Source organism: Homarus americanus, unplaced genomic scaffold, assembly GCF_018991925.1.
Source record: "Homarus americanus isolate GMGI-L3 unplaced genomic scaffold, GMGI_Hamer_2.0 scaffold11302, whole genome shotgun sequence".
NCBI classification, from domain to species: domain Eukaryota; kingdom Metazoa; phylum Arthropoda; class Malacostraca; order Decapoda; family Nephropidae; genus Homarus; species Homarus americanus.
Genome location: NW_024736744.1, coordinates 2,175,197 through 2,202,854, shown reverse-complemented (window position 1 = coordinate 2,202,854; position 27,658 = coordinate 2,175,197). Strand labels below are relative to the sequence as shown.

Here is a 27,658-nt window from a genome sequence, read left to right as displayed (position 1 = left end):
GTGTGAGAGAGTGGACCGTCTGGGAGAGTGTGTGGGGTGGTGGACCGTCTGGGAGAGTGTGGGGTGAGTGGACCGTCTGGGAGTGTGAGGTGAGTGGACCGTCTGGGAGAGTGTGTGAGGTGAGTGGACCGTCTCTGGGAGTGTGAGAGGTGAGTGGACCGTCTGGGAGGTGGGAGGTGAGTGGACCGTCTGGGAGAGTGTGGGAGGACCGTCTGGGGAGAGTGTGGGAGGTGAGTGGACCGTCTGGGGAGAGTGTGGGAGGTGAGTGGACCGTCTGGGAGAGTGTGGGAGAGTGGACCGTCTGGGAGTGTGGGGGTGAGTGGACCGTCTGGGAGAGTGTGTGAGGTGAGTGGACCGTCTGGGAGAGTGTGGGAGGTGAGTGGACCGTCTGGGAGTGTGAGAGGTGAGTGGACCGTCTGGGAGTGTGGGAGGTGAGTGGACCGTCTGGGAGAGTTTGAGTACGTAATTGAACATCTTATCTTACGTTATCAGTGAAATAGGTGGCTCGGTCAGACTCTTCATCACATCACACAGATCACCAGCACCCGGTTCCCGGTAATCAGTCACCAACAGTCAGTTACCGGTACTTACTCACCATCACTCATTCACACTCCAATACTGAGTCTCCAACAGTGAGTCATCACCGCTCAGTCACCAGTCCAGTCATACCACCCAGTTATCCACAGTCTCTAGAATCCAGTCACCAGTAATTCATAATGACAGTCTGTAGTACCCAGGTCACCCAGTCACCAATTCCCAGTAACTTAGTCACCGGTATCCAGTCAGTCACTAATATTCATTCAATCATCCACAGTCACCAGTTCTGTCACTGATATAGTAAATAGTAATCAACCCACAGTCACCAAAACACGTTCTCAGTTACCCCACAAGTTAATTTCAACATCTTCATTTGTGGGTGAGATGTTGACAAACTTCTTGTTGTTGTTGAACGTGTGAGATAAGAGTGTAATCTGGCACTTGCTGGTCTTTGATTACTGGTCTGTAATTGAGGTTGAGTATCGACCACTTTACCTGCGTGACAACAGATATACAGTGACGGTGGCGGCAGTAAGTACCAGCTGTAAGTGACCGTTGTCTAGTAACAGTGACCCCGTGTGCTTAGTGACCCACCAAGGTTGATAAACAGTATTGGTGATCAAAGGGAGAACCGTGAAGGTAGCATGAGACGTCTCTTGCTGAGAAAATTTACGCCATAATCACGGTTTCCACCCCAACCTACACACTACACCTTGTTCTTCCACACACCTGCAGGAGAGCACTATGAGGCGTCTCTGTCCCCTTCTCAAGTCCTTCGGCCTCCTGGTGGTGGTTCTAGGATTGCTGTCCCCCTCATACGCCGTTCAGAAATCCTACCTGTACCATTTTGGAATCGAAGCTGGAGACACCCAATTGCTGAACGCAGACGAAATATCCTCACCGGAGATTAAGTTGAGGGCGCCCATCACATTTTTCGGGCAGGTCTACAATTCTATATTTGTGAGTATATGTTATAATTTGTCACCATTCTTCTATTCAAGTCACCAAGCTTTTACCTATCCACATCTGTATAATATTTGTCTCCGTCCGTCACATATCCATGTCCGGTCACTAACTCCTATATACTCGTACATTCACCTCAAGGCCGAAGTGCTCATACGCATCTGCGTAGGTGTTTAGGATCTCCTGTAGGTAGTGTTCAGTCTGAGCAACAAGGGTGAGGTCTGCCTACTGAAATTCGGTAATGGAAGCTGCCGACACCTTTGCTCTTGCTTGGAGTCATCTTATGTTGAAAAGAACCTCCTTCACCCGGTACTCGATGTCCACCCTGCCGGCTAAATTGGCACTGGCACGAGTAAGGAAGGCTGCCAAGAAAATGGAAAGGAGAGTTGGTGCCAGTACACACCCTTGTTTAACCCCTGTTTGGATGGGGAAGAACTCAGACTGGGTGTCGTTGTGCAGGACACTGCCGTTCATGCCATTGTGGAGTTACCTCACAATGGCGATGAATTTTGGTGGGCAGCCAAAATGGCTGAGGGTCTCAGAGGGCTTCCCTGTTGACTGAGTCGAAGGCCTTGGTTAGGTCGATGAAAGCCATGTACAGGTTACGACGCTGTTCTCTGCACTTTTCCTGTATCTGATGGGCAGCAAAGATCATGTCATTGGTGCCACATGATGGTCTAAAACCACATTGAGATTCTGGGAGGAAGTTTTCTGCCTCAGGAAGGAGTCTGTTTAGGAGGACTCGGCAATAATCTTGCCAGCTTCAGAGAGCAGTGAGATCCCACGGTAGTTGCCACAGTCTGACTGGTCTCCCTTGTTCTTATAAATATTGACATATTTTCTTCAGGAGAGAGTGAAGACGGCTGTGTAATGATTGTTTATCAGACCATAGCTTACAGCCCAGAGAAGAACAACACATACAGCAGTGACGAAAAGTGCAGGTGTGTACAACCTCATAAGTTAACCCACCCTTCATAATTAAAGTGAGAGTAAGACCTGGCCCAAGAGATATCACGGTCACAATGAACCAGAATACTCACCGCCGTGTCATTAGCTAACCCAGTGACATGACTTTGTTACTCAAGAAGCTACCCTCCAGCCAGTACAACTGTCACCTGGCTAGACACACCCAGATTAGTGACGACATCTTCCGGCTGGAGATCTCCAATATAAGGAGCCTGCAGCTCCTTCCACGAAGCATTAGCATTATTATTATAACAGGGAAGGGTCCGACAGCTCCTTCCCAGAGACAGACAGGCAGACAGAACACACAGGAGGACGAATTCATGCTCGTTACTAGTCGAGGTCGGGAGGGAGACTTATCCATAGCACCGAGTCTCCAGCTAGCAGTCTCCCACAGGAGACATAGTCCGGCACAGGTCAAAACAAGGACAATGTACCAAAATACTACACAAAGTATATGATGGAAAATGCACGTTCCATGTTGGCTAAAAAAAACAGACTCTGTATGTCAGTGGTGGAAATGGAGACAAGCCTGTGAAGATAACAAAGCGAAGAGAGAGACACAAGAATAAGTGTACATGCAAGATTTGTTGCTGAGAATGGAGCCAACCATATTGTTGTAAGCAGTCCAGACACCGATGTTTTTGTCTCGTTGAACATCACCATTTTGCCAACAGTGCTAGTGAAGTATTTCTCCTTGCTGCCAGTGTTACCTATACTGTATACCCTTCCATCTAATGTAAGACAATCTATCAAAAACACACAAAAAAATACATTTTGCTGTCCGTCTACTGTTTGATTGGTTGCGATACTGTCAGCTTCTTATGGGGACGTGGAAAGCGGCTGCCGATAAGTTGATGATAAAGAGCAACAAGGATTTTTCAAACATCGGGAAAAGTATGACACCACAAAAATCTGAAAAAATGGCTGCAACTGCATTCATTGGAAGTCTTTATGGTAAATCAATCTGCAGGTCTTTGAATGCGCTAAGATGTGAAATGATATGTCGAAAAAAATGTACGCTGAAGCTAAAATTGTCTCGGTATAATATGTGATCTAGGTCCAAGAGGGGTGGGTACAAATGACGCCACGAGCTCTGAGAGGTTACGTTTTCTTTGATGCATGAGCAGACCTTATACAGTATTCTATTGACCTTGGTCCCAGGCAGATAGTGATAAAGATCACCTCGGCAAGTAGGCGCCACCGCTCTTTCGAAATACAATACCTTATCTAACGTTGTTTTTATGTGATTTCGAGAATGTATCCTTAGTTTATTATTGTATTTATTGAAAAAAACATCCACTTGACTGGCGGTCAAGTACTGATAAAGGTATGGCAATGCTTCTCACACAACAGAACTATTCTTGTGAGTAAGACGCCTCATCATAAAATCAGTCTATCATTAAACCCAGGACAATGTAAACAACATAGTCAGGAATCAAATAAATTACAATTTAATTCAAGAAAGATTCAGAAATTCAATAACCAGAACCAAGATCTAACCAGGGTCAGATTGTGGGTCAGATCACGTCCCAGTAATGAATTTAGTGAGGCTAAAACTTCAAAAATTAAAAAGAAAAACTATGGACAAAATAAAATGGGACTACTGTAGGTAAACTCAAAACAGGGGCAGGGATAGAATATGAAATGGATACTGAAAAAAGATTTTCAGTATTGCTAGAGTGTGACTGATGAACAAGGACAGCAATTTAATTGTAGCAATGTCATGAGTGTTTCCCTCCTGAGGGTTCGAGGCAATAGGGTGAATGCCTTAGGCCTTGAACCAATAAGAAAACCTGTAAGACGTGACGTCATGAAGAGGTAATGTCCCTTGTGGGCGACATAGTTTGAAAACGGCGAGTCGGGTTTTGGAGAGAGGGAAGTGTGGGCGTCTTCTCACATGGCGGGGTTTAATGTGAGTACCTTTTAGGTTTTATCCGTTTCACGAAATGTATTGTGATTCATGTGATCCCTGGGTAGGAAGATAGGTTATTGTTTTGAGTAATGTTCAATTTGAGTAATGTCGTTAATAAATGAAGAACCATTTTTTTTTTTTTTTAATTTATGTATTGGGCACTCCCCTACATCCTTGTGTAAGGTGAAGCGCAGAAGCGTTTACAGCGCCCAACAGGGAAGCATGCTAAGTTAATGCTTGCCTTTATGTCTCATGAGTTAAGGGCATAGAAGCCTGAAGAGTCAATGGTTTGTGTCATCAAGTTATTGGAAGCTCCAACAACTTGTCCCTGAATACGAATTCGCAACTTTCGACTTACAACAGGTACCTACTTTACTGCTAGGTGAACAGGGACTAATGGGGGCTAGGAAGTGTGTCCAAACAACTTCCACCGGCCCGGGAATCGAACCCGTGACATTTCGCTTGCGAAGGCAAGAGCGGTACCACTCTACCACCAGCACCCCTGAATAACCATTATGATTAGTTCTCTATTCCCTTGTGTTGACTAAAACAATGTCATGCATGTCTTTGGTATTGTACAGTAATACAGTGAGTCCTAAGTAATAACTATTTCATATTTCCCCCTCTGTTAAGTGTTGTATCTTAGTCCCCAGCTATCCACATCAGTCCCCCCATGACTTGAGGAAATCCGTCATCTCACCGCTGGCAAGGTTGGTACCTCCATCCGTGGAGATCTGCTCAGGTGCCCCCCCCCCCCACCTCGTGAAGTAACCCCGCAGACTGGCGATGATTTTTCCAGAGGTGGCCTCATAAGGGAAGTGAGTCGGTCAGCATATGCTAGGTACATGTGGCCCTGCAGGTGGAACAAATCGGCCACCACTTGTTGAAAGGGAAGGTCTGGCGCTGGGGTCAAGACCAATGACTCCGGAGGCTGGGAAGGGACGTGGGTCTCTCAAGCAGCACACCGGGACCGATGATACTGCAGGTCACCCTCCATGCCAGGTCAAAGGCAGACTGCCGGGCCCGCCTGAGCATGGAGTCGAGGCCCTGGTGCCCCACGTGCAGGTTAACGGCGAGCCAGTGGTGGAGGGAGTCGGGAATGACAAGGCGCACGCAGCCCTGGTCAAAGGTATAGTTGCCCAACCCCTGACCACAGCCAACCTGTCCCTCACCGAGAATACGGGCGCAGACAGGCCACCTCCTGTGACTTGTGAGGGCGCCAGTCACCCGCCAGCACCCTCGACACTAGAATCTGGTATACTGGGTCGTCCGCAGCCGCTTTGCACATGGTGTCTTCGTCCATAGTGATGCACCCATCCTGATCCAGTGCTGCGATTGTGACTGCACACACTGCAGCACATAGGTACTCCTCTTGGTCCATGTCCTCCGCGTCGGGCGCCGCCCTGAGGGAGGGGAAGCGGAATAGGGCATCAGCTGCACAGTTCCGCTTCCCTGGCAAGTACTTGACCGTGAACCGGAACTGCAGGGTCTTCTCCTTGAGCCTGAACAGGCGCGGATTCGCCACATCTGTGAGGGCTCTGTCCCCTAGCAAGCCAACTAAGGGGCGGTGGTCCATCACCAGGATGAGGTTCGGGCAGCCAAGAAGGAACAGCCTGGCCTTGCGCAGACACCATACCACCGCCAGCGTAGCCGGCCTCGGCTGTGCTCAGATGTCGGCTACCGCACAAAGCCAACTGCCACCCTCCCCTGCAGCAGAAGAGCGTCTCTGGCGAGGTACAGGCACAGTATTGTTGCAGGACGACGAAGCCGATGCCCTCCCTGCTCCAACCCGTGACAGCTGCCGTAGGCCTGGATTTGTCGTAGTACACCAAGCCGTCCCTGGCCAACTGACAGATGGTGTCCTGGGCCTGGCGAAACTTGAGCCGCAGCTGGTCGTCCCAATACACCTGCTTGCCCACTGGCTTCTTGAGGAGCTCACGGAAAGGCTCCATCACAGGTGCAGTGACAAGAAAGGGAGCCAACTGGTTAACTAGGCCATGCCAGGACCTGATGTCAGTGATTGATGGCTGATCAGGCATGGGGAAGTCCTTGATGGCTGACAGATGTTGGGCAGTGGGCTGGTAGAGGTCCCACCCCAGAAGGAAACCCACAAACTCGGCTTCTCTCCTGCAGAACAAGAACTTTTCTGGTTTCAGTGTGATACCTGTGCGAGAGCAGGTCTCCAGAAAGTCGTAGGTGTGCCAGAATGCCCCCTTCACACTGGAGTTATAGAGGAGAGTGTCATCCATGCACTTGTACTTGCGGGGCACATCCTGAATAGCGTCGTCAAACCTTTTGGTGTAGGCATCTGACGCTGAACAATGTCCCATGGGTGTGCACGAGAACTTTTTGTGGCGAGTGTACACATAAAAAAAAATCATGTACTGTGTATAACTACAGACTACAGTATGTAGTAAGCAGCTATCAAACAGCATAATGTGTTGTCTAATGGTATATGACATCACAAAAATTGTGACCAAGTCCCAGGTTGCTGATCTGATTTTCTGCCTCATTTACACACAATTGCAGGGTCTCAAATATTTCTCTTACTTTGACAACACAACATAAACAGTATATTGTTTCTCACTCTTGATCTGTTTATGTTTTCCATTTCTGTATAAATTTTTTGCTAAATTTTATTTCGCCCCCTAGACCCCGATGTGAGCTGGTGATCTGTGCCTAGGTGGGCTAATCCCCGTAAAAAAATAACAAATAACAAAGCTCCTAATCATACAAACAGTATTCACAGTGTCTTTATATTACTTTCAAAAGTACATATTGACAGTTTACATGCATTCATAAAAATAAATAATTCCATGACAATATAAACAACACAAACTTAATGTTTATAATTATAAAAAAAAATAGAAACACAAACCTTAGATATTACCATGATAAAATTACCATAACAATATAAATTCAATGATAATAACAAATAATATAGGAACTTTTATGTTTGTTACAAAAGTGTAAACTATCAACTCGGTGTTTAAAACAGCACAACAGCATTTGTGTAGTAATAATATTATTAACAGAGATAAACATTTTGGATATCAGACAAGATAGGATGAGTGATAAAGCCTTGTGTCTCTCCCATAGGTCAATGGTAATGGCTTTGTCTCCTTCCTGACGGAGATACCCAACTTCTTCAATGTCCAGTTACCTCCCGAGTACCCCATCATCGCCCCCTTTTACTCCGACGTCGACACCAGGGGGGCAGGAAGTATCTGGTACAGGTGAGGACCTCTTTAGTATTGAAAGGATGTGTGCACCAAGTGATGAGTGTGTTATAGGGCCATATTCTTCTGACCGATCGGGAACAGCACTGTGTGAGGTCATTCACCCGAAGGCACGCCCGTTGGATCGGGTTTGCTATCAGGTTCGTTGTAACATTTCATCGAGAGGGGATTGCCTCCCTATGACAGTTCCGATGAATATAAAAACTTTTCACATTCCAAATATTGAAATATTGATATCGAATTCATTAAAAACATAGAAAATGAGTTTTTTTGCGACAGAAAGTTTTATTTCCATGTACATTTAAAGATTGCCAGTTATTTGCAAGTGTTAAATATTCCCTGCTACATGAGCGTGCATCCGAGCGTAACATCATGTTGTGTTGTTGTGACCAAGGTCAAAGAATGCAAGGAGTGCTTACTCATCAAAGAAAACTGAACCTTTCGGAACTCGTGACGTCACCTGTGCCCACACAAATTCAACAACAACAACAACAAGCATGCCGAGCACTTGCTTGGTTTTGGGGTGTTTATCACAAATTAGAAATGGGAACGATATAACTTTCCATCGCTTTTTGTAGGATGAAGAACTGAAAAGAAGGTGGGTTCACTTGTGCAGGGAAAGCCTTTATAAATGCAGAAAATGCCCAAAGATGCAGCTTGTATTTTGAGGCCAGTTCCTTTGAGGAGAACTGGAAATACAAACTGCTTGGACTACGAGTATCCAGAACATTGGTAAGGATTAAGACTGGAGAAATACCAACATTACAACTGCCATGAATATTATTTTAGCTACAACATAAAAATGGGAGTTATAACACAATATAGCCTACTGTGTGTTCAAAATTAAATGTACCTCATAACAATTTAGAATAACATTTACATATTTCAAAGCAGCAGCAAAATGCTATACAGTACACTGTTTATTTTGAAGGTGTGACATTAAATTTCTTCATTCACAAGTTTTTAAATGATCATTATCATTAAATAACACTTTGTAGTTGAATGTTGGAGGGAGGTGTAAGCTGCTGTGTGAGAAAGCAACAAATGTCATGTTTGCAGTCATAATTTTCATCTGCTTATTTTCACTTCAATTAGGTATCAATGGGCGTGGAGGTAGTAAAACCTCTCGCCCTCCAATATAAGTTCACACATTGTATTGTGGTTGTTTGCTGTCATGACCAGACCATCTTGCAGACTATAATTGTAAAAGCCTTAGTTAAGGACGTTCAGGTGACGGGCAAGTCGAAGGGAATGATTGAAACCCGTTTTTTAACATATTCAATATTTATTGGTAGAATATTGTCCTTTTCCAATTCGCAAGTAAATTTGATGTTGCCATGTTTCGAATTTCACTAATTTAGGAACAGAGACGTGATCAAGTGATCTGAAAATTTAAAAAAGTGTTATCAACATACCGACGATAGAACAAAGGTTTTAAGTGGGGGGGACATTTGGTTAGCCAAAGCTTCTCGTGGTGACAGAGGAAAGTGTTGGCCAACGTGAGACCTAAGGGTGAACCCATAGCAACACCATCACATTGTTTATAAGCATTGTTATTAAATAAAAACAAACAATCATTTACAGCCAGTTTTAAAAATTCTTTAAATTGTGGTCCATAGAATCCATCAATTAAATCAGTACCGTATTTGAGAATAGTTCATCTGTACAGTCACCCAAAAAAATCCTGTCACGAACCAAGAACCCCGAGATTCAGACTTGTGAAGCCGAAGCAGTAGACACTGATACATTATTCTGTCCATAAATGCTTCGGATTCAAGAGTCTGGTTCGAATCCTGGCGGGTTGAGGTGTTGATTATATGTAGAAGTCCGCATGCTTTATTGGGCTAATGAAATATATATGGATCCTCGTGTTTCGAAGCCGGATTTGGTAAAACGTTACTCTGATCACCTAAGAGGCAAGCGGTAGTCCCCATTTGGAGGTTCACGGCGCCATAAGCTCGTTCAACAGGCTTTGTGTGAAATATAACAGAGTCTAGGACTGCTATTAGTGTTGTTGATTGGTTTTTTCCCACCAGAGAGACATCAGACCCAGGCACAGTGTCACGTGCCAAGTTTGATCTGCAGCAGTACTTCACCATTGCTGCAGACTTCCAACCTAAAGGTGTCTTCATTGTCACCTGGGATGGCGTGGGTCGTTACAACCAGCGGACAGATAGGGTAGGTACCGGTGCTGTGTACCCATACCACCACCAGCTCAAATGAATACTGTGTTGAGATAAGAATTGGGTTTGAGTGTGCATCAAGTATTACATTTTAGGGCAACATTTTAGTAAATAATCTCAGGTACCCAGGTACCCTATGTAGTAGTTCCTTTTCTCAATTATCATAGGATTATTTGTCCAGGATTGGTCTCCAACAGGATTTACAATCATTATTCATGTCTTGGGAGAACATAAAATCCATCTTAGGAAGTGATATAGGATTAATAGGGTACAGTATTTATAAGAGCAGTTTATCGTTTAGGTTGCTGAGGCTTAAGTCTCAAGCTCATTGCATGAGGCACAATCTATCACAGACTGCAATAAAATAGCCTTTCATCTCATAATACAAGTTTCTAAGAATTGGAAATTCATCTTCCACTTGCTTACTTGTAAAATTAACTGTGTTAAGGTTCTTTTTTGCTTGTTTCTCAATTTGCTCTAGAACGGTAAATGCAAACTGTGTAAATGTACTGTGCAATGTACTGTGTGATACTGTACACTCTACCAAAAGAATATCGACCCCTTTACTCATCAATACAGTGTGTCACAATGGACAAATATTTGCGATAACTAATTGTGATTCCTGCATTATGTTGGTAGGCCTGCCTTCCTAGTGTGTGTGAGGTTGCTAGTTATTATTTCTGGTATTTGTTGTAATTATGGTGAATCACCGTGCTCCATCTATAGTAGAATAATATAATGATATTAATGTAGCAAAAAATATATCACTGACCGTCAAATTGTCGGTATTTTCTGGTAAAAATCTACGACCAATGCAAGTACCCGAGACTCACTGGAAAACACAGCTTGCACCGACAGACATGGAGAAATTTCGTGAAAGGCGATGATTCTGCTTTGTGTTGCCTGTGATGTCTCCATAGTGACTGTCAATCCCATGGGAGGACTTGATGACACTGTCTTGTAGTGTGTATGAGATAATGTGACATTGCTAGCACGAAACATGAGATGATGCATTATATTCATTATTGTTACCTCATCAATTGAGGTAGAAATAATACTGTAAGTGGATATGGCATCATAATGCACCTGTAATTACTATAAGGTATTTGCAAATGAATGTAATATCGGATCATAGTGTTTTATATTTCGCTCAAAGCAATTCCATTGTAATCTCGGTTCATGAATACATAGCAAAGTTATACTGGGTTGACAACCCTTTATCCGAAATTCCGAAAACCGAAAACCTCTGAAAATCGCCAAAAGCTTTTTTGTGGAGCAAACTTTTTTTTTTTTTTTTTACAGGGATCAGCCCACCCGGGCACAGGTCCCTGACCCACCTCGGGGCCTGGGGGGCGAAAATATAATAATAATTATTCATAGTAAATAAAATTTATAATAAAAAACACAAAAATAAAATAATAATGATACAGGGGCAATAATAATAATAATAATACCGGTAATAATAATAATAATAATGAAATTAATAAAAATAATAACAATAATACTGTAATAATAAACTACTGTACTACTAATAATAATAAAGAAATACAAGAATGAAAAAAAGATCAAAAGTGAGAAACACGACCTGGACCTATGAATTATTATTACTGTATTATTATTATTATTATTATTATTGTTATTATTATTATTATTATTATTATTATTATTATTATTATTATTATTATTATTATTATTATTATTATTATTATTATTATTATTATTATATTTTAGCCCCCAGGCCCCAATGTGGGTCAGTGACCTGTGCCCGGGTGGGCTGATCCCTGTATAAAAAAAAAAAAAAACCTTTCTGAAAACCGAAAAATTCCCAAAACCGAAATGCATCTGGTCCCAAGGATTTCGGATAAGGGATTGTCAACCTGTATTTCAGTTTGGCGCCAGATGGTTGAATATACCAGTTACCCGGACACCGAATAACTGTGATTTTACTGTACAGTAAGTCCATGCTTAACATCGTCCCACTTAACGTTGTTTCGGTACTATGTCGCTAAACTTTGCAGACCAAAAATTCGTTTAACGTCCCGGTGATCCAATACTACGTCGTTTTGCGTCGTCACAGACTATATTTTACGGTGCACCACCCTCTCTCGTCTGGCCGCGCTACGCTCTCACGGCTTGGTACAGAGTCTCAGTGATTCACCACCCTCTTCCTCCCCCCCCCCCTGCAATACTCCTCCTCCACTTCACTACCCACCACACACTAGCACTACCACCTCCGCCCATCGGTGAGTACCAATACAAAGTTAGTAGTTGTATATGTATGTATTATTTTCTCCAGAAATGACAATGATTTTCTGTATGTGTAATGTATTTCATGGGGCAAAGGGAGGCTCAGGAATGTAACTCACGTATTTTATCTATTTCTTATGGGGAAAATTGATCCGCTTAACGTTGTTTCGTGTAATGTTGTGTTCTTAGGAATGTAACCCCGACGTTAAGCGAGGACTTACTGTATATGATAGTGTATTGTAATTTCAACAAAGTACAAAATTTAAGTACAGTACAGGTATTGTACCTGAGCTGCAGCAAAATGAGTGCAGAATGATTACCTGAAATCAGACACATTAAGTGAAATATGAAAACCTATTTTGATGGCGCTAACACATCCTTGGCAAAAGTGAGTGGGAGAAGAACCATCATCAATTGGGTTTTAGAAATTAAATTCAGGTCAATTGCTGAATTTTGAAAGTACTGTAGCACCGTATTCCTGCTCAGTGGAATCATTTAGCTTGACCACCTATGTGTTACTAAGTATTCTAATAGTTCTGCTACAGTGCTATGCGGGAATTTCTTCTGATTCAATAATATTTCCAGGTAACAACAGCTTGTCTTCACTTCACAGAGTGCAACCACATCAGCCTGTGTTCACTGTCTCTCATTTTGGTCAGAAAAAAATGAACAGTTAGTAAAGTAGCAGCTTCATATATAGCTAACAAAATGTGAGGCTATTATTATTTAAAATTACAGAATGAAACTGTCTTATGGTGCCAATGTACTTTGATTTATAGAGTAAAGTTATGAGGTTTACTTGAGTAACACATACAGTATGATGGTGCTTCCCCCCACCTGCTTCCCACCCACTATATTGCCTCCTTAATGGAAAATCAGGAGTTGATTTTGCTAAATATTGTATAATTTTGGTTAGTTTTATGATGAGGCCCTTAATTACAGGGTACCATTAATTCACTAAAGTGAGAACTACCATTCATTAGTTATCTATACATCATGATATTTATAAGCACATTTCTGTACTGCTGTGTGTACTGCTGTGTCAAGTCAATTAAATTATGAGGTGATCATCATTACTTATTAACTTTCAAAACAACTAATGTACATATATTTTTTATATTATGGGTACAGAAACAACATTAAATGAAATTTTTTTTTGTTACACAAAAAGTGTTTATCTTCATCATTTAAGCTGACCCCCCCCCCCTCCACTTGTGAGTGAACACATCAATAAGTAATTTTTTTTTTTAGGTAAATACGTATCAGTTGGTTATTGTGACTGACACACTGGAAACATATGTTATGTTCCACTATGCTGACAGTGGAATCCAGTGGCTGCAGGGTGACGGCAAGAACCCCAGCATAGCAGATGCTAGGGGCCAGGCAGGCCTTGTCTCTGGTGATGGAAGGCTCACCACTCTCAAAGGTTCTGGCACTGATCAAGTTAGGAGTCTTGACAAGTAAGATAAATTTGCTTATACAGTATGTGTGTCATATATCAGTTGAGGGAGAAAAGGAGTTGCTTTATTATAATGCTGAATGTTTGTTAAGCTGGTAGCTCTCTTCAGTTTGTATAGAGGTTACCTTCCTGGAGAGTGTTAAGGATACTGAATCTGTGAAATTCAAAATTAATAACCTGATAGAAAAATGGATTGTGTTACAGTCTCAAATTTCTGCCCTACACTATTAAATTTAATAGGAACAAACCATGACCATTCCAATTTAGTAAAATAATTAAATACTTACTTATTTAGATCCTAATTGGAAAACTGAATCCAGACAACCAATTTTATGACTGAGGGTGAGTATATGGTTCAGTTGTCTTCCCACCTCCCTGTGATATGGAAGTGGAAAGATTAAGTGAGACCTTGTTTTCTGTGACAGGAAGTAGCAGTACAGTAGTGTAAATTTCTATTATGGAAGAATTCACCCAAGACTCAATGATTTTCTCTTTTTGAAGGCAACTTTAAGAGATCCAGTTGTGGTTGGGAGAGTGACTATTATTTCCAAAGTGTGATGAGTTGGGTCATTCCTAGGGATCATCAAACTAGTACTTTGTAAATCATGAATTATGTGGTCCTCTCATTTATACAGTGAGATTCAGATTTCAATTACCCATTTTTAACCAAGTAATGGTATTGCAGATGGAGTAACTGTGGTAATCCAGGAGTGTGGATGTTTCGTATTGGACAGTTGAGTTTGGACCAGAATGTACAGTTACCAGATCTTGGCATCAGTGACAGCATAAGCCAGGGAGTTGAGGAAGCCCAGTCATGTGGTGTAGGAGGATCCATTTGCCATTCCAACTCCATCTGCACCGATTACTCACCAGGATTTTGCTGCAGCTGTAAAGATGATTACTTTGGCAATGGCATTAATTGTGTTCTTAAGGGTCAGTCATATTGAAGTCATTATAAAGGTGTGAAATAACATAAGATTGTACAGTATAGCAATATTGTTCAAGAGTGTGTCAATTGTTTTCCTTACATAGAAAATAGTTATAATCCTCAAGAATTTTACAACTTCTTGGCAATTTCTCCTTTGTTTGATAAAGGATATTTAGGCTCAGAGTGGTCGAGTTGACGGTCGGAATTTTTTCGTAAGATGGCAGGTCAATGGGTAAAGAAAATGCTTAAATTCACTATGGTAATGATATTTTTTATTAAATTGGGCCAAAAGGTGTAAAAAATAAGGGTTAAAGTTGTTAAAAAGTCACGTGACAGCGAAAAGCTCTGTGATTGGTTGTGACGCAACTGGTTGGGGTGAACTTCCCAGGGGGAGGCAGCCAGCTTGAGTTGTCCAACCTTCTCGTTTGATCAGCTCAGTAAATAAATATTATTAGATAATTAATTGTGCTTTACTGTGCAACACAGTAATACAATTTTGAATATATAAATATTACTAAGCACATAAACTAATTCAATGGATATTAGCTGCCCCTACTACAAATTTTATAGTATAAACATTCCAAACAATATTGGTATTTTTTGGTTTTGGTCATCTGGGGAACCTTAAGATTCTAACTTTGGGATTAAGTACTTTAAACAACAAGACACATTATCTCTACAGGATTTCTGTCGCAAAACATTTTTCGATCGCATAAGAAAATACAGATCATATGTTAGGTTAGGTTAGGGTATGAAGAGTTATAAGGTTAGCTTAACATACATTGGTAAGGGGGGGTAGTAACTCAAAACTAGTGATTTCTGATAGAAATGAAGGTCTAAATCATTTATAACATATCACAAACCACCAAAAGAAACAAAAAAAAGTCTGCATGTCCAAGTACAGGGATGACCAAAACTTAATATTTACCCAATACAGTATAGCCTATCTTGGATCTAAACATCAAAATACTCATGGTAGTTAAAGTCAAGTTTTACCCATTAATTAACATAAATGGTTCATTAGTGAATTATCAAAACAATAACAGTACAGGTACTATGTTGTCATGTTTAGCTAGCATCAGGCATTCTCAAAACAAAGTCTAGACAATGTCATTACAGGTACCCCTAAATTTACTCGTACTGTATCTCCATCTAGTACTGATATACTCTGCAAATGCACTGAAAAAAAGAAGAGAAAGTCTACCAGGTAAGAGTACATGACAGCTGAGCTGGTGTGAACATGGGAGTTTTTTATGTCCAAAAGAACATAAGAATGGAGGAAACTGCAGCGGGCCTATTGGCCTATACTGGGCAGTCCCATTTACACCCAACCCTTATCGCTTATATATATCCATCCAACCTACTGTATGTTTGAAGCTCCTCTTCACGGCACATTTCTTCACTTATGAAATGTCCATGACTTAGACCATAAAAAAAAAAACTTAAAATTTACCTGAATGCAGCATTTGGGGTTTGAGGAGGCCATCCTTTCTATTTCCTCTGACTGCAGTGATGAGTGTGAAGGTAGTGATGTCATTGCAAATGGTGGCCCTGTTTCTAGAGAAATAACCTTGTCTCAACTATTATAGCAGGACTTTAAACTTTTATTACAAATTGTATATACCATGTCACTACAAATGTGGCCGAGTGTATTTCTTGTGTTTACCCAGAACCGTCAACTCGTCCATTGAGTGACTTTTTATGTTAGAGTAACTTGAATACTGGGTGAAAATATGAATACAGTATAAAAAAAAAATAGCATAATTTTCTCAGGTGATTTCAAAGTAAATTTTGGGTTATGGTGGGCTTAGCTTTTGGTACTTTACTAAGAGTGTTATCATTCCATGCGGGACCTTTTCTTTATTTTCTAGAGTAATGTAGTGTGTGCTATGCCCTTAGTCATGCTTCATCAAAGATAAGTGGGGTTCATCTCTTGAGAGTTTTCAGTTATACTCCATACCAAAAATGTAACATTTTTGTTTGTCTTCATTGTTGTCCTTCACTGTAGTTTGTGTAGGTGTTTATTTATTTTTGGGTTTGGTTTATATATCATCTGGTATTTAAGTTAGATTCATACGATAGTACCTGTACTGTATTATATTCTATATCCTTTAGTGGCTTTAACATATAATTTATATTAAGTAATATGAAATAAAAGTTTAGTTTTCAGATGCAGAGATTTCAATACAGTATGTGATAAATCTTAGGACTTGATGATATTTTCAATTGAGTTATAGAACCTGTCATTTTCTCACTCACGCGCACACAGAGGAGCCCCTGCGTGTTACTGGGAAGGTAATTGGAAACATCAACGGTGTGGAACTAGAGGACTCCGACCTCCACGCTTATGTGCTGACAGCAGAGGGCCGTAGCTACACTGCCATTTCTAGGATACCATCTCAGATCGGTTATGACTTGCAGAGTATTACATCGCTTGGTGCTGGCATTGCTTGGTTGTTTGCCAAACCTATTGAAGACATCCCCAATGGATTCTTCACAACAGGTATGGACCAAAGCCATGGTACATATCATGCTGTATTACATAATAAAACTAGGGATACAATACTCTGTACTGTATATTTTCCTTCTTGTATGATCATGAAAAAAGTGTCTTTGTTATATTTTAAACTAAGCATGAGACATATTAGAAACTTTGAATCACCAATGAATTTTTCCAAAATATGAACAACACTGCTCCCTCAAGTAGCACACTGCTCCCTCAAGTATACTTCACTCTCATCCAAAGGTTAAACCTGCAACCCAGAGTGAAGACATACCAAATTCTAGGAATAGGAGTAAACCTGGTCCCTGAGTGAACATTAGTGTAAGAGTGAAAATCGGTGAAATACCTGAGTAACTTCTCGACCCAGGAAATCTACAGATCAACACCCAACAGAGGGTGTAATCCCAATGGCCTACTCCTCCTCAGCAAGTGTGCTGCACACAACTTCACTATCACCAACACCTTGTTAAAGGCAAGCCAACAAGTTCAAAGGTTCTTGACAACACCCATGATCCAAACACTGGCATCTCACTGACTACATCATTGTCAGGGAAAGAGATTGCCAAGATGTCCTAATCGCCCGAGCCATGCGTGACTCGGACCACTGTGACACAGATCATCGGTTTGTCAGAGCCAAACTCTCCCTTCACATTGCCCCAAAATGGCGAAGGCAACAAGCCTTCAGAAGAGGTTTTAACACCAAGCATCTGGAGGATGCAGCGGTAGCACATTCTGTGAGAGGAGCTTGAGGATGGACTGATAAACAATCCGACAACAAACAACCCTAATCCAAGTGCCGAATGGGGTAGCCTCAACACTGTCATGACAAAAGCCTGCAGAGAGACGCTCGGCCAGATCGAAAGAATACACCAAGACCGGTTTGATGAAAATTACCTGGAAATCAATGTACTCATTTGATGGTAAACATGCTGCTTTAACTGACTGGCAGAGCACCCCTCAGTCTTGGACCAAAGCTGATACCTTCCACAAGAAGAAAGCAGCAGCGTAGCACGAGCTTTGCAATCTAAAGAGCAGATGATTGAAAAGTAAAGTGCGTGAAATGCAAAATTTACAGATCAACACAAGATGTGCACATTTTTCAATTCCACTTAAACATTTTATGGCCCAATTACTCATGGCGCAGCTCCCTCTGCTCATCCAATAGTAACTCCCTAATTAAAGATGAAGAAGGCATCCATCAGCGCTGGAAAGAGCACTCTATTCGCTGCTCAACCGAAACACCAATGTAGAAGTCCTGATTACCCAGCAGGTCCCTCAGCACCCAGAGCTGACTCACTTCAGCTATCAGACAGATGAAAAATAACAAAGCCGCAGGACTTGATGGAATCGCTGATCACTAGATGAGCCAGTCTGTGGGTACAGTGGTACGGCGGTAACGTGCAAAACACTCACCAATATGTCAAGGGTTCGAGCCTCAGCCCGGACACACGTGAGAAGGGTGTTATCCAGTGTGACCCTCACTACCAAACACCACAGGTTTCCTGGTCGCCGGTTTCCTCCTGCACTAACACTGGATAAACCGCCCAAACGGCTAGTAAGCTGATAAGTGGCGAATATGATAAAAAAAAAATCACTTCTAAGTCAACTGCAGTGGTAGAAGCAGTGGTAGCGGCTGCTTTACCAAGAAGAGTTTACATGAAAATCCCCGTGTACTGCCTTTTGAAAAGTGCAATAGCACCTTGGTCAAGTGACTGAAGGTAGTCTTTGAAGGTAGAAATACTACTTTGACATAAGGGTGATAGTTCTGCATGAACTGCACTGGGTGTCCTGGCATATTGTCAACAAGCGGCAGCACTTTGTGAGGTAACCCCTTATCACTCAAATATCTGAACATTTGAGGTATAAATTCATATGCAGACCAGTCTTCAAAGATTGTTTGTGTGACCCATGCTTATTTGTTTGCTCTCCACTACACTGGAGGCTTGGAAAGGGTTTAAAATGTTCTCGATTATTACACTTGATAGACAAGTGGGACGAAGAACGAAATCTCCAGCAGCATTGGAACATAGCAGCATTGTTATTCTATCTTTAGATTGTTTCAGTCCTTTTGCCTGCCCTACTTCCTTCATTAGATATGATTTGGAAGGCAGCATTTTCTAAAATAAATCAGTTTCATCAGCTTTGAACATGGCACATGGAGAGTACTCCTCAATGAGGCCGACAATACCGGTATCTTTTTTAAACTTCTCTGCTCCTTTCGTGTCTGCACCCTGAGCTTCGCCCAAAATGGAACCTGAGTGGTTACCATGGCGATTATAAAATTGCATTAAACCTCCCATCTGTTGCACTAAAGTTTTTCATTTGGGTAAATTATATTTATTTTGCAGATGGACATTGTTTTTTGACAGACCACTTTCATTGACAATGCAGTTCCTGATGGCGGGCTTGAATGAAAAAATCTAGCACAGCTGATTTTAATCTGTTACTTCCTTGTTTTCCAATTTTTGTAGTAACTGCTGGCTGTAGCACTTTAGTAGCTCGTGACCGATTTTTTTGCTGCAATTTTTTCTAGTCCCTCACAGTCGTTAAACGAACTCCATACCGCTCAGCCATTGATTTCACAAACTCGCCACAACTCAATCTATTGAGTGCATCTTTTTACTCTTTAAGATTATTGCATTTCCTTTTTCTCAATTTCTTGGCTTCACTCCTTGAGCCGTTTTGGGCCTATTGTATGACAAAATAACATAAGGATTGTCAGAAATACTTATCCTATTACTATTTACGCATGACTGATGACTTTCTCCCTCGCAGGTGTGAACCCCGCAGCGTTGCTTCCGCCCCTTGCCTGCCAATTTCTGCTCACACAGTGGTGGGAAATTTAAAAATTAATTATCTTCCAAACATGGTTCAGTGGTGTTGGATACAATTAAATAGTAGTATCGGTTTCAGTTAATGAAACATGGTAAAGGAGCCGGTGCATGCCCAGTATTTGCCAACAGTGCGTGACAGAGACGTGACCGATCGCCCGGGCGGCTGGCGAGCCGATATTTCGGTGAAGAATATAAATGAAAAGAGACGTGACCGATCGCCCGGGCGGCTAGCGAGCCGATGTTTCGGTGAAGAATATAAATGAAAAGAGACGTGACCGATCGCCCAAGCGGCTAACAAGCCGATCAGTGGCGAAGAGGATAAAAGAAAGAAAGCCCTGGCACGACTAAATGATTTGCGGTAAAATTATCATCTATTGCACATGTATTTAAGTCATTTGTAACCTCAAGGCAATTAACAGTAGTGGGACTCCTTTAAACTGATAACTTTTAACTCCTAAGTATTTTTATAATTGTTTATATTCAATAGATAAAGAAATTTGCTCCGGGATCAAGAACACTATAGCAAAGCAGTGTTAAGTGGGTCCACTCTTAAGTGGGTTATTACTATGCTGTACAGGTATAATGGCTTGTGCACCAAAATTCATGCTTTTGAATTCATCCACAGATGTCTCCAATACGTTTTCCATTATATGTTATGACTTCCTGCCTTCTCTTCACAGGTGGTGTACTAAATCGTACTGTAGAGGTGGATTACCCCCAGACAGGTCATCATGTTGTCATCCAGCAGCATTTTGAAGTGAGTGAAAATTTAATTAAGTTTCAAATATAAATCTGAAATAGGGCAAGATTTTCATGGTGAGAAAAAGTTATCATAATGGCTCTGCTTTTCATTGACTTAATCATGTAAGTTGCTTTCCTGTTTCACTCCTTATAACTTTGGATATATTTCACTACACCTATGACTTATGAGTCCCGTCAGTGTGAGCTAGTGCCACGGTAGCATCAAAAGATAAAAACTGTTGTATATGATGTCGTACATATACACTAGAACTCTTAAATCACTACTGTAATGTGGTACAGGTGATTAATTTTATCTCTTGTGCAAAATATATGACGTTTAAAATTCAATTATTCGCTGTCTTGCAAGGATTTCAGCAATGCAAATTATATTCTAACTTTAGTCTGAGATAGAGATATTATATAAAATAAACACTTTAAAACCTAAAGAAAACACAAAACTTTTGTCTGGGAAGGCAGGGGTAGGGAGGGGGGGAGGGAGGTAGCCAGCGAGCGTGGGAAGAGGGGGGGAGCAGGAGGTGAGGTGTATTTTGATTGACAGATAGTGTCTAGTGAAGTACAATTTGTTTATTTACTTGAGATTTTTGTTTTTAGCTCATAAAATTCATAAAAATTACCCGGCCAGAATATAATTTACATTGCTGGAATTCTTATAAGATAGTGATTAATTTGAATATAAACAAGCTAAAATTTGCATTAGACATACAAATTTTAGATCTAATTTAAGAATTTTATTAGAGAGAGCAAAAATTTTATCTTTTGTGCAAAATATATGACGTTTATATTCAAATTATTCGGTGTCTTGCAAGGAATCCAGCAATGCTAATTATATTCTCCTAACTTGGTCTGAGATATTATTTATTATTAAACCTGTAAGCTTATTGCTTTTCCCTAAACGTTTCTCAGGAAGGTGGGGGGTAAGGAGGGAGGAAGGGGTGACAGTGACATGTTTGACAGTTGCCGCCTGTGGTGTGAAGTATTTAATTGTTAATTTATGTCCTTTAGATTGAGTTTTTGTTTTTTGCTTATTTTTGCCTATTTACCTATTGGACAAACTAAAATCGTTCCGGACCACGGGAGTTTCCGGACCACAGAATGCCGGACTAGAGAGGTACAACCTGTATTTTCATTAAAATATTACATCACCAGTATATTTTATCTTAACTGTGACTGAATGAATATATTCTCTGAAATAAATATGGAAATGTAATATTTTTGCTGAAATGACGTACGTATTACAGTGGAAAGTGGGATAAAATCAAGATAAAAACAATGACTTTTGCTTTCTTTCGTTGTTCAAAAGATTTCACCGTAATCGCTTTTCGAATGGTTTTAAGTTAAAAAACTGTTGCATTACAATAATATTCTATCCTTATTTACTTGAATAAATACTACGATACCATATTTCTGAATATTTTCATTAAAATCCATCAAAATCATTTTCCTTGCCATCGTCTTCTGCACCAAACAGCTCGTCCCAGTCTTCTCCTTGAACAGGGCTAGAGGGTACGTGTTTTTCGAATTGTTTTCAGTTAAAAACTGTTACATCACATGTATATTTTTCCTAAACTGCGCCTGAATGAATATATTCTCAGAAATAAATAGTAGTTTTGCTGAAACGTGATCTATTTCAATGTAAAATAGGATAAAATACATGACGAACACAAAAGACTTTACCTAACCTTCCAATGTTCTTGAGATGTTACTCGTTTTTTTAATAGTTTTCGGTTAAAATACTGTTATATTACAATGATATTCTATTCATACTGTGCTTGATATAATACATTCACGGAAATGTAATATTTTTGCTGAAATGACGTACGTATTACAGTGGAAAGTGGGACAAAATCGTGACGAACGGAATGACTTTCGCTTTCTTTCGTTCAAAAGATGTTACCGTAATCGATTTTTGAATGGTTTTCAGTTAAAAAACTGTTGCATCACAAGTGAATTAGGATAGAATATTATTGTAATACAACAGTTTTTTAACTGAAAACCATTCGAAAAGCGATTACGGTAACATCTTTTGAACGAAAGAAAGCGAAAGTCATTGCTTTCGTCACTTTCCACTGTAATACGTACGTCATTTCAGCAAAAATATTACATTTCCATATTCTCAGAAATAAATAGTAGTTTTGCTGAAACGTAATGTATTTCAATGTAAATTAGGATAAACTACATGAAAACAAAAGACTTTATCTAACCTTCCGATGTTCAAGATATGTTACTCGTTTTTTTAATAGTTTTCGGTTAAAATACTGTTATATTAGTGATATTCTATTCATACTGTGCTTGATATAATACATTCACGGAAATGTAATATTTTTGCAACTACAATGCTGATGTCAACACAAGCGTGGTTACAGCGAGACTGACTGACTGTGAGGGAACGAGCTATGCGTGTGTGTGTGGTGTTGCGGGCGGTGTCCCGTGTTCGGTGTCGCGCGCGAGTTGAATGGCGCGCGATTTGAATGTACTTCAAACCCCGACTTACGACGGGGTTAGGGACCCAAATCCAGGTCGTAAGTCCGATATGGTCGTAAGTCCGATATAGATAAAAAAATAAAAAATAAATAAAAAAATTTTCAAAAAAAAAAATTCAAAAATTTTTTTTTTTCAAATTTTTTTTAAAAATCTACAATGAAATACAGTACACTAAACGTAAAAAATAATGAGGAATGGATACAGTACAGTAAAAGTAATAAATAATGAGGAATGGATACAGTGTGCCTCAGCACTTACCTTAAATGTAGTCAGCTGAATGCACACGGGGCCCCCATAATTTTCTATTTACAGGATACATGGAGACTATATTAATTGGAAGAAGCAGAAGAGGAGACAGGGCTGGGTGGGTCATCAATGTCGCTTCCTTCAGACAGGTTTATGTACAGGGGTAACTTGCTGGTTGAAGGTATTGGATCATCTTGAGGGAGTGAAGAGGCAGCACTGGTGGGGCGTGAGGAGCCAGTACTGGGGGACTTCTTGAAATAGGTGTCCAATTTAGACTGCACAGTTTTCTTTTTCTTTTCATTATAAATTTCTCTGTAGCAAGCAAGTGAATCTTGGATCATTCTGTCAACTTTGGCATAACGCTCATAATTTTGATCCATGTCATCAAACATTTGCATTGCTTTATTAATTGTAGCAAATGCCTCTGCCATATGTTTCACTGAAAACTTTTTGGGGGGTGCAGGCTCTTCTTCTACATTTTGTCTCTCTTCTTCCTCTGCAACTTTCTGTGCATCTAGTTCAATAAGATCCTCGTTACTGAGCTCTTCTGCTACACTTTCAACCAACTGTCCAACATCTTCAGTATCAATTTCTAACTCCAGCTGTTTACCTAAGTCCACTATCTTGTTACTAATATCCAAAATAACTTCACTTTCATTAAATCCTTTGAAACTGTTCACATATCTTTTCAGGATTTTCTTCCATATTCCATTCATGCAATGTTTTGTAACCTGATCCCATGCTGCACTAATGTTCTTTATACATGACAAAATGTTGTACTCCTTCCAAAACTGTCTGAGCGTTTTCTCACCTTCAGTAGCAGCAACAGCCTGAGCGAAGGTCGTGCGTAAATAATATGCTTTAAAGGCAGAAATAACACTTTGATCCATGGGTTGGATGATAGAGGTAGTGTTAGGTGGCATGTACACTACCTTAACATCAGGGTGCATGTCGTCCAGGTGTGGTGGGTGTCCCGGAGCATTATCCAAAATCAGTAAAATCTTGAATGGAATCCTTTGTTGCAGACAATACTCCTTGGCTCGTGGAATGAAACAAGTCATGAACCAATCCTCAAATAGTACTAGGGTCATCCAGGCTTTCTTGTTACTGCGATAAAACACTGGCAGTGTGTGCTTGCTGACATGTTTAAAAGCCCTGGGGTTCTCTGAATGATAGATCATGAAGGGCTTTAGCTTGAAACCAGCAACATTCCCCCCCAACAGAAGTGTAATTCTGTCCTTGAATGCCTTGAATCCGGGCATTTTTTTTGCCTCTTTGTGGATGTATGTCCGGTCAGGCATGCGTTTCCACAATAATCCAGTCTCATCCACATTGAATATTTGCTCTGGCAAATAATTCCCTTCCACAATCACATCATCTAACTCCTCCTTAAAAGCTTCGGCAGCACCAACATCGGCACTAGCTGCCTCTCCACTCACCTTAACACTGTGTAGACTGTAGCGTTTTTTAAATCTATCAAACCACCCTTGACTTCCTGTAAAGGTTTGATCACATTCATCTCCTGCCTGCTCCTTCAGGCTTTGGAACAGGCTTCTTGCTTTAGCCTGTATGGTTAGAACACTTAAGGGTACACGCTTCTGCATCTGGTCTTCTATCCATATCACCAATAATTTTTCCATATCGTGGATAGGACCTTGTCTTTTCTTTGTTATTATAGTTCCCTTTATAGGTGTTGTTCCTTTCACTACTTCACGAATACGTTCCTTGTCCTTCAGAATAGTGGATATGGTCGAGTGTGAGAAACCTAGGTCGCGTGAGATTGTTGCTATTGTTTTTCCATTCTCATACTGTGTTATTATCTTCAGTTTCATCTCAAAAGTAATTGCCTGTCTCCTTTTCCTTGGAGTACCACCAGCACTCTCACTTTTACGCTTTCCAGTCATTATAAAGTCAATTAAATACAATAATAACGAAAGTTCACAGCGCGATCAGTATAGGATACGATAGCCAAACACAAACAAAGCGCTCCACTGAGTGAGTGCAGCCACGAGGCGACCCAAGCCATCCCTCCCTCTCGCCCGGGACGGAAACGTTTCGGTATAGAAAATGCGCGCGTCATTTGAAAAAATTTTTGGTCACGGCGGTCGCAGTCGTATGTCCCGTATGGACGTACGGTCAAAGCAGGTCGTAAGTACCATTGGACGTAAGTCCGTATAGTCGTAAGTCGGGGTTTAGGTGTATATTCCTTTGAATGTATATTCCTCCAGCGGCAATCCGCGTAAGTTAAACCGGCGTATGTTAAGGGCAGACTGTATTTGTTTAATTTAAGTTTCTAGCAGTCCATGGTGCTTTAGAGACACAGGAGGTGTATAATTAGTGGGTTAGAGGCGTATTGTTGAGTTATTACCTGACCTCGGTTGGTCCGGCAAAACGGATAATCCGGCAAGGCTTTGGATCCCAGGGTGCTGGAAAATCGGTGGTGTACCTGTATTCCCCCTTTTTTTTTGGCACATTCCCTATGAACCTTTGTGTGCATGTAACAGAATAAAAGAAATTTACTAAAAGTACGTATATCTACTCGAAATTACCAGTTAAAATATAACAAAGATGCGTCTCTAAGGTTCGCCCAGCAGGGGTGAAGCTGGCCTTGCGTCGAAATATGAAAGTTGCAGCTAACCCGTCCGGTCTAAAATATTACTGTAGGATATCATAATTTTTCATTTGCGAATAAAAAGGTATGCCTTAAGAATATTGAATAGGGCTGTTAAAATATCAATTACAGTGGTCCCTCGGTTAACGAATTACCTTCCATAAGAATATTCAATTCGGTGAACGAACAAAAATTTGGTTAACAAAACTCTTACGTAAACATGTCCACATGTTTTGGCTTGCTCACCAGCTGGAAGATTAGTCCGCCAATACAGTAATCGGTTCTAGGGCTTAAATTCGTTTCCATTGGAGTAAATATCAAGAAGGTTGTGTTATTCAATATTTTTCCAAGTTTTATATTAAAATTATTAGTCGTTTTAGCACTTATTTAACATAATTGCAGTACAGGAAACTAGTTTTTGGTGCGCCCATCAGCTACTTCACTCACCCACCAAGGCCTCAGTTTTTGTCTCTGTTCAGTGGAGGAAACAACTTGCTTGTGGGTCTCTTGAACACAGAGAAATTTTACGTTTTTACAGTACAATTATTGGTCTTTCTGAAATTTATTTAACATATTAACAATATATAATACAGTGCAGTGTTGATTTAAAGAAAATAATCTTGAATTACACCCGGTGTACTTAAAATTTTTGGGTGAAATGACGGCATCAAGCATGGGGTGATTTTTCTTCCATCTTCACTTCCTTCTCTTCTCCCTTCTCCTCCACCCCCACTTCTAATTCCCATCATCATCATCATCATCAACCAGGAGCCTTCTACATACACACCTGAAAGTAATACTTTACTGCATTATTTTTTTTAACTTTGTATGTATTGTACTTTTCGGTGAGCTGGAACCAATTACCCAATATCCCAATCAAACAATGGATTCGGTTAACGAGGGACCACTGTATGGATAAATGGGGTTGTGAATAGCGAGGTATTCCTGTATGTAAAAATTTGATCAATTTGATAAAACTGTGTTTACACTTTCTTATTCTTTTATACATAGCAACTCAGGCCCATGTGTTTTTCATGCAGTTATTTCCCTACAGGGTTTAGATGTTTTCAACAATATACAAGTCAAGACTCAAATTACGGGATCAGTGCCGACAGTTCCCCTGGGATCCAAGATTGAGATGGAAGCCTTCAGTGAGGAGTACACCAGAGTAAAGCTAGGTATATGATGCAGCAAAGATAGATTGATATGTAACTGTTGCTAACATAAACAATAAGGGGAAAGGTTGTAGAAGGATAGATTTTTATTTATTTTTCATTTCACTACTTATCAGCTTACTAAGCCGTTCAGGTGGTTGGTCTACCCAGTGTTAGTAATGGAAGAAACCGGAGTACCCAGAGGAAACCTGTGATGTTTGGTAGTGAAGGTCACATGTGTGTCTGGGCCAAGTAGGACTCCAACTCTTGATATATTGGTGAGAGATGTGCGCGTGGTTTTTTAGTTATTTTATTTTTATTTTTTTTTAATACTGTACTGAGGATGAAGATATCTTAAATGTACAGTCAAAGAAAAGAGTTATGTTTCACCCCTCTAGTTTTATGTTCCAAAACCCATGACGAAGAATTTGGATAAAGTGACAGCGAAGCATCGAGGTTTGAGTCTGAACGGGGAACTTTACCCAAAATCTTCGTCATGGGTTTCAGAACATAAAGCACACTAAGTTTAATGTGACTTTCTTCTTTGATTGTACTGTAAAAAGGCAGCTGGGAATAGTCCTGCTTTATGAGTTAGGGAGCAGTGGCTGGTCTAGTGCACTTATAGGTACAGTC

The 27,658-nt window shown here is 40.7% G+C and overlaps 1 protein-coding gene across 1 annotated transcript in view; it reads left to right on the top strand.

Moving 5' to 3' along the window:
* The first annotated feature begins 651 nt into the window (after positions 1–651).
* The window catches only part of LOC121872479 (nidogen-like), a 116,526-nt gene continuing 89,519 nt past the window's right edge, over positions 652–27,658 (top strand). Inside the window, exons 1-8 of the mRNA XM_042375268.1 lie at positions 652–1,497; positions 7,478–7,614; positions 9,654–9,795; positions 13,299–13,507; positions 14,192–14,439; positions 16,704–16,937; positions 20,452–20,528; positions 26,926–27,049. Of these exons, the coding sequence (XP_042231202.1) occupies positions 1,282–1,497; positions 7,478–7,614; positions 9,654–9,795; positions 13,299–13,507; positions 14,192–14,439; positions 16,704–16,937; positions 20,452–20,528; positions 26,926–27,049 (1,387 nt within the window). The 5' untranslated portion in view covers positions 652–1,281. The remainder of the gene's footprint in view (positions 1,498–7,477; positions 7,615–9,653; positions 9,796–13,298; positions 13,508–14,191; positions 14,440–16,703; positions 16,938–20,451; positions 20,529–26,925; positions 27,050–27,658) is intronic.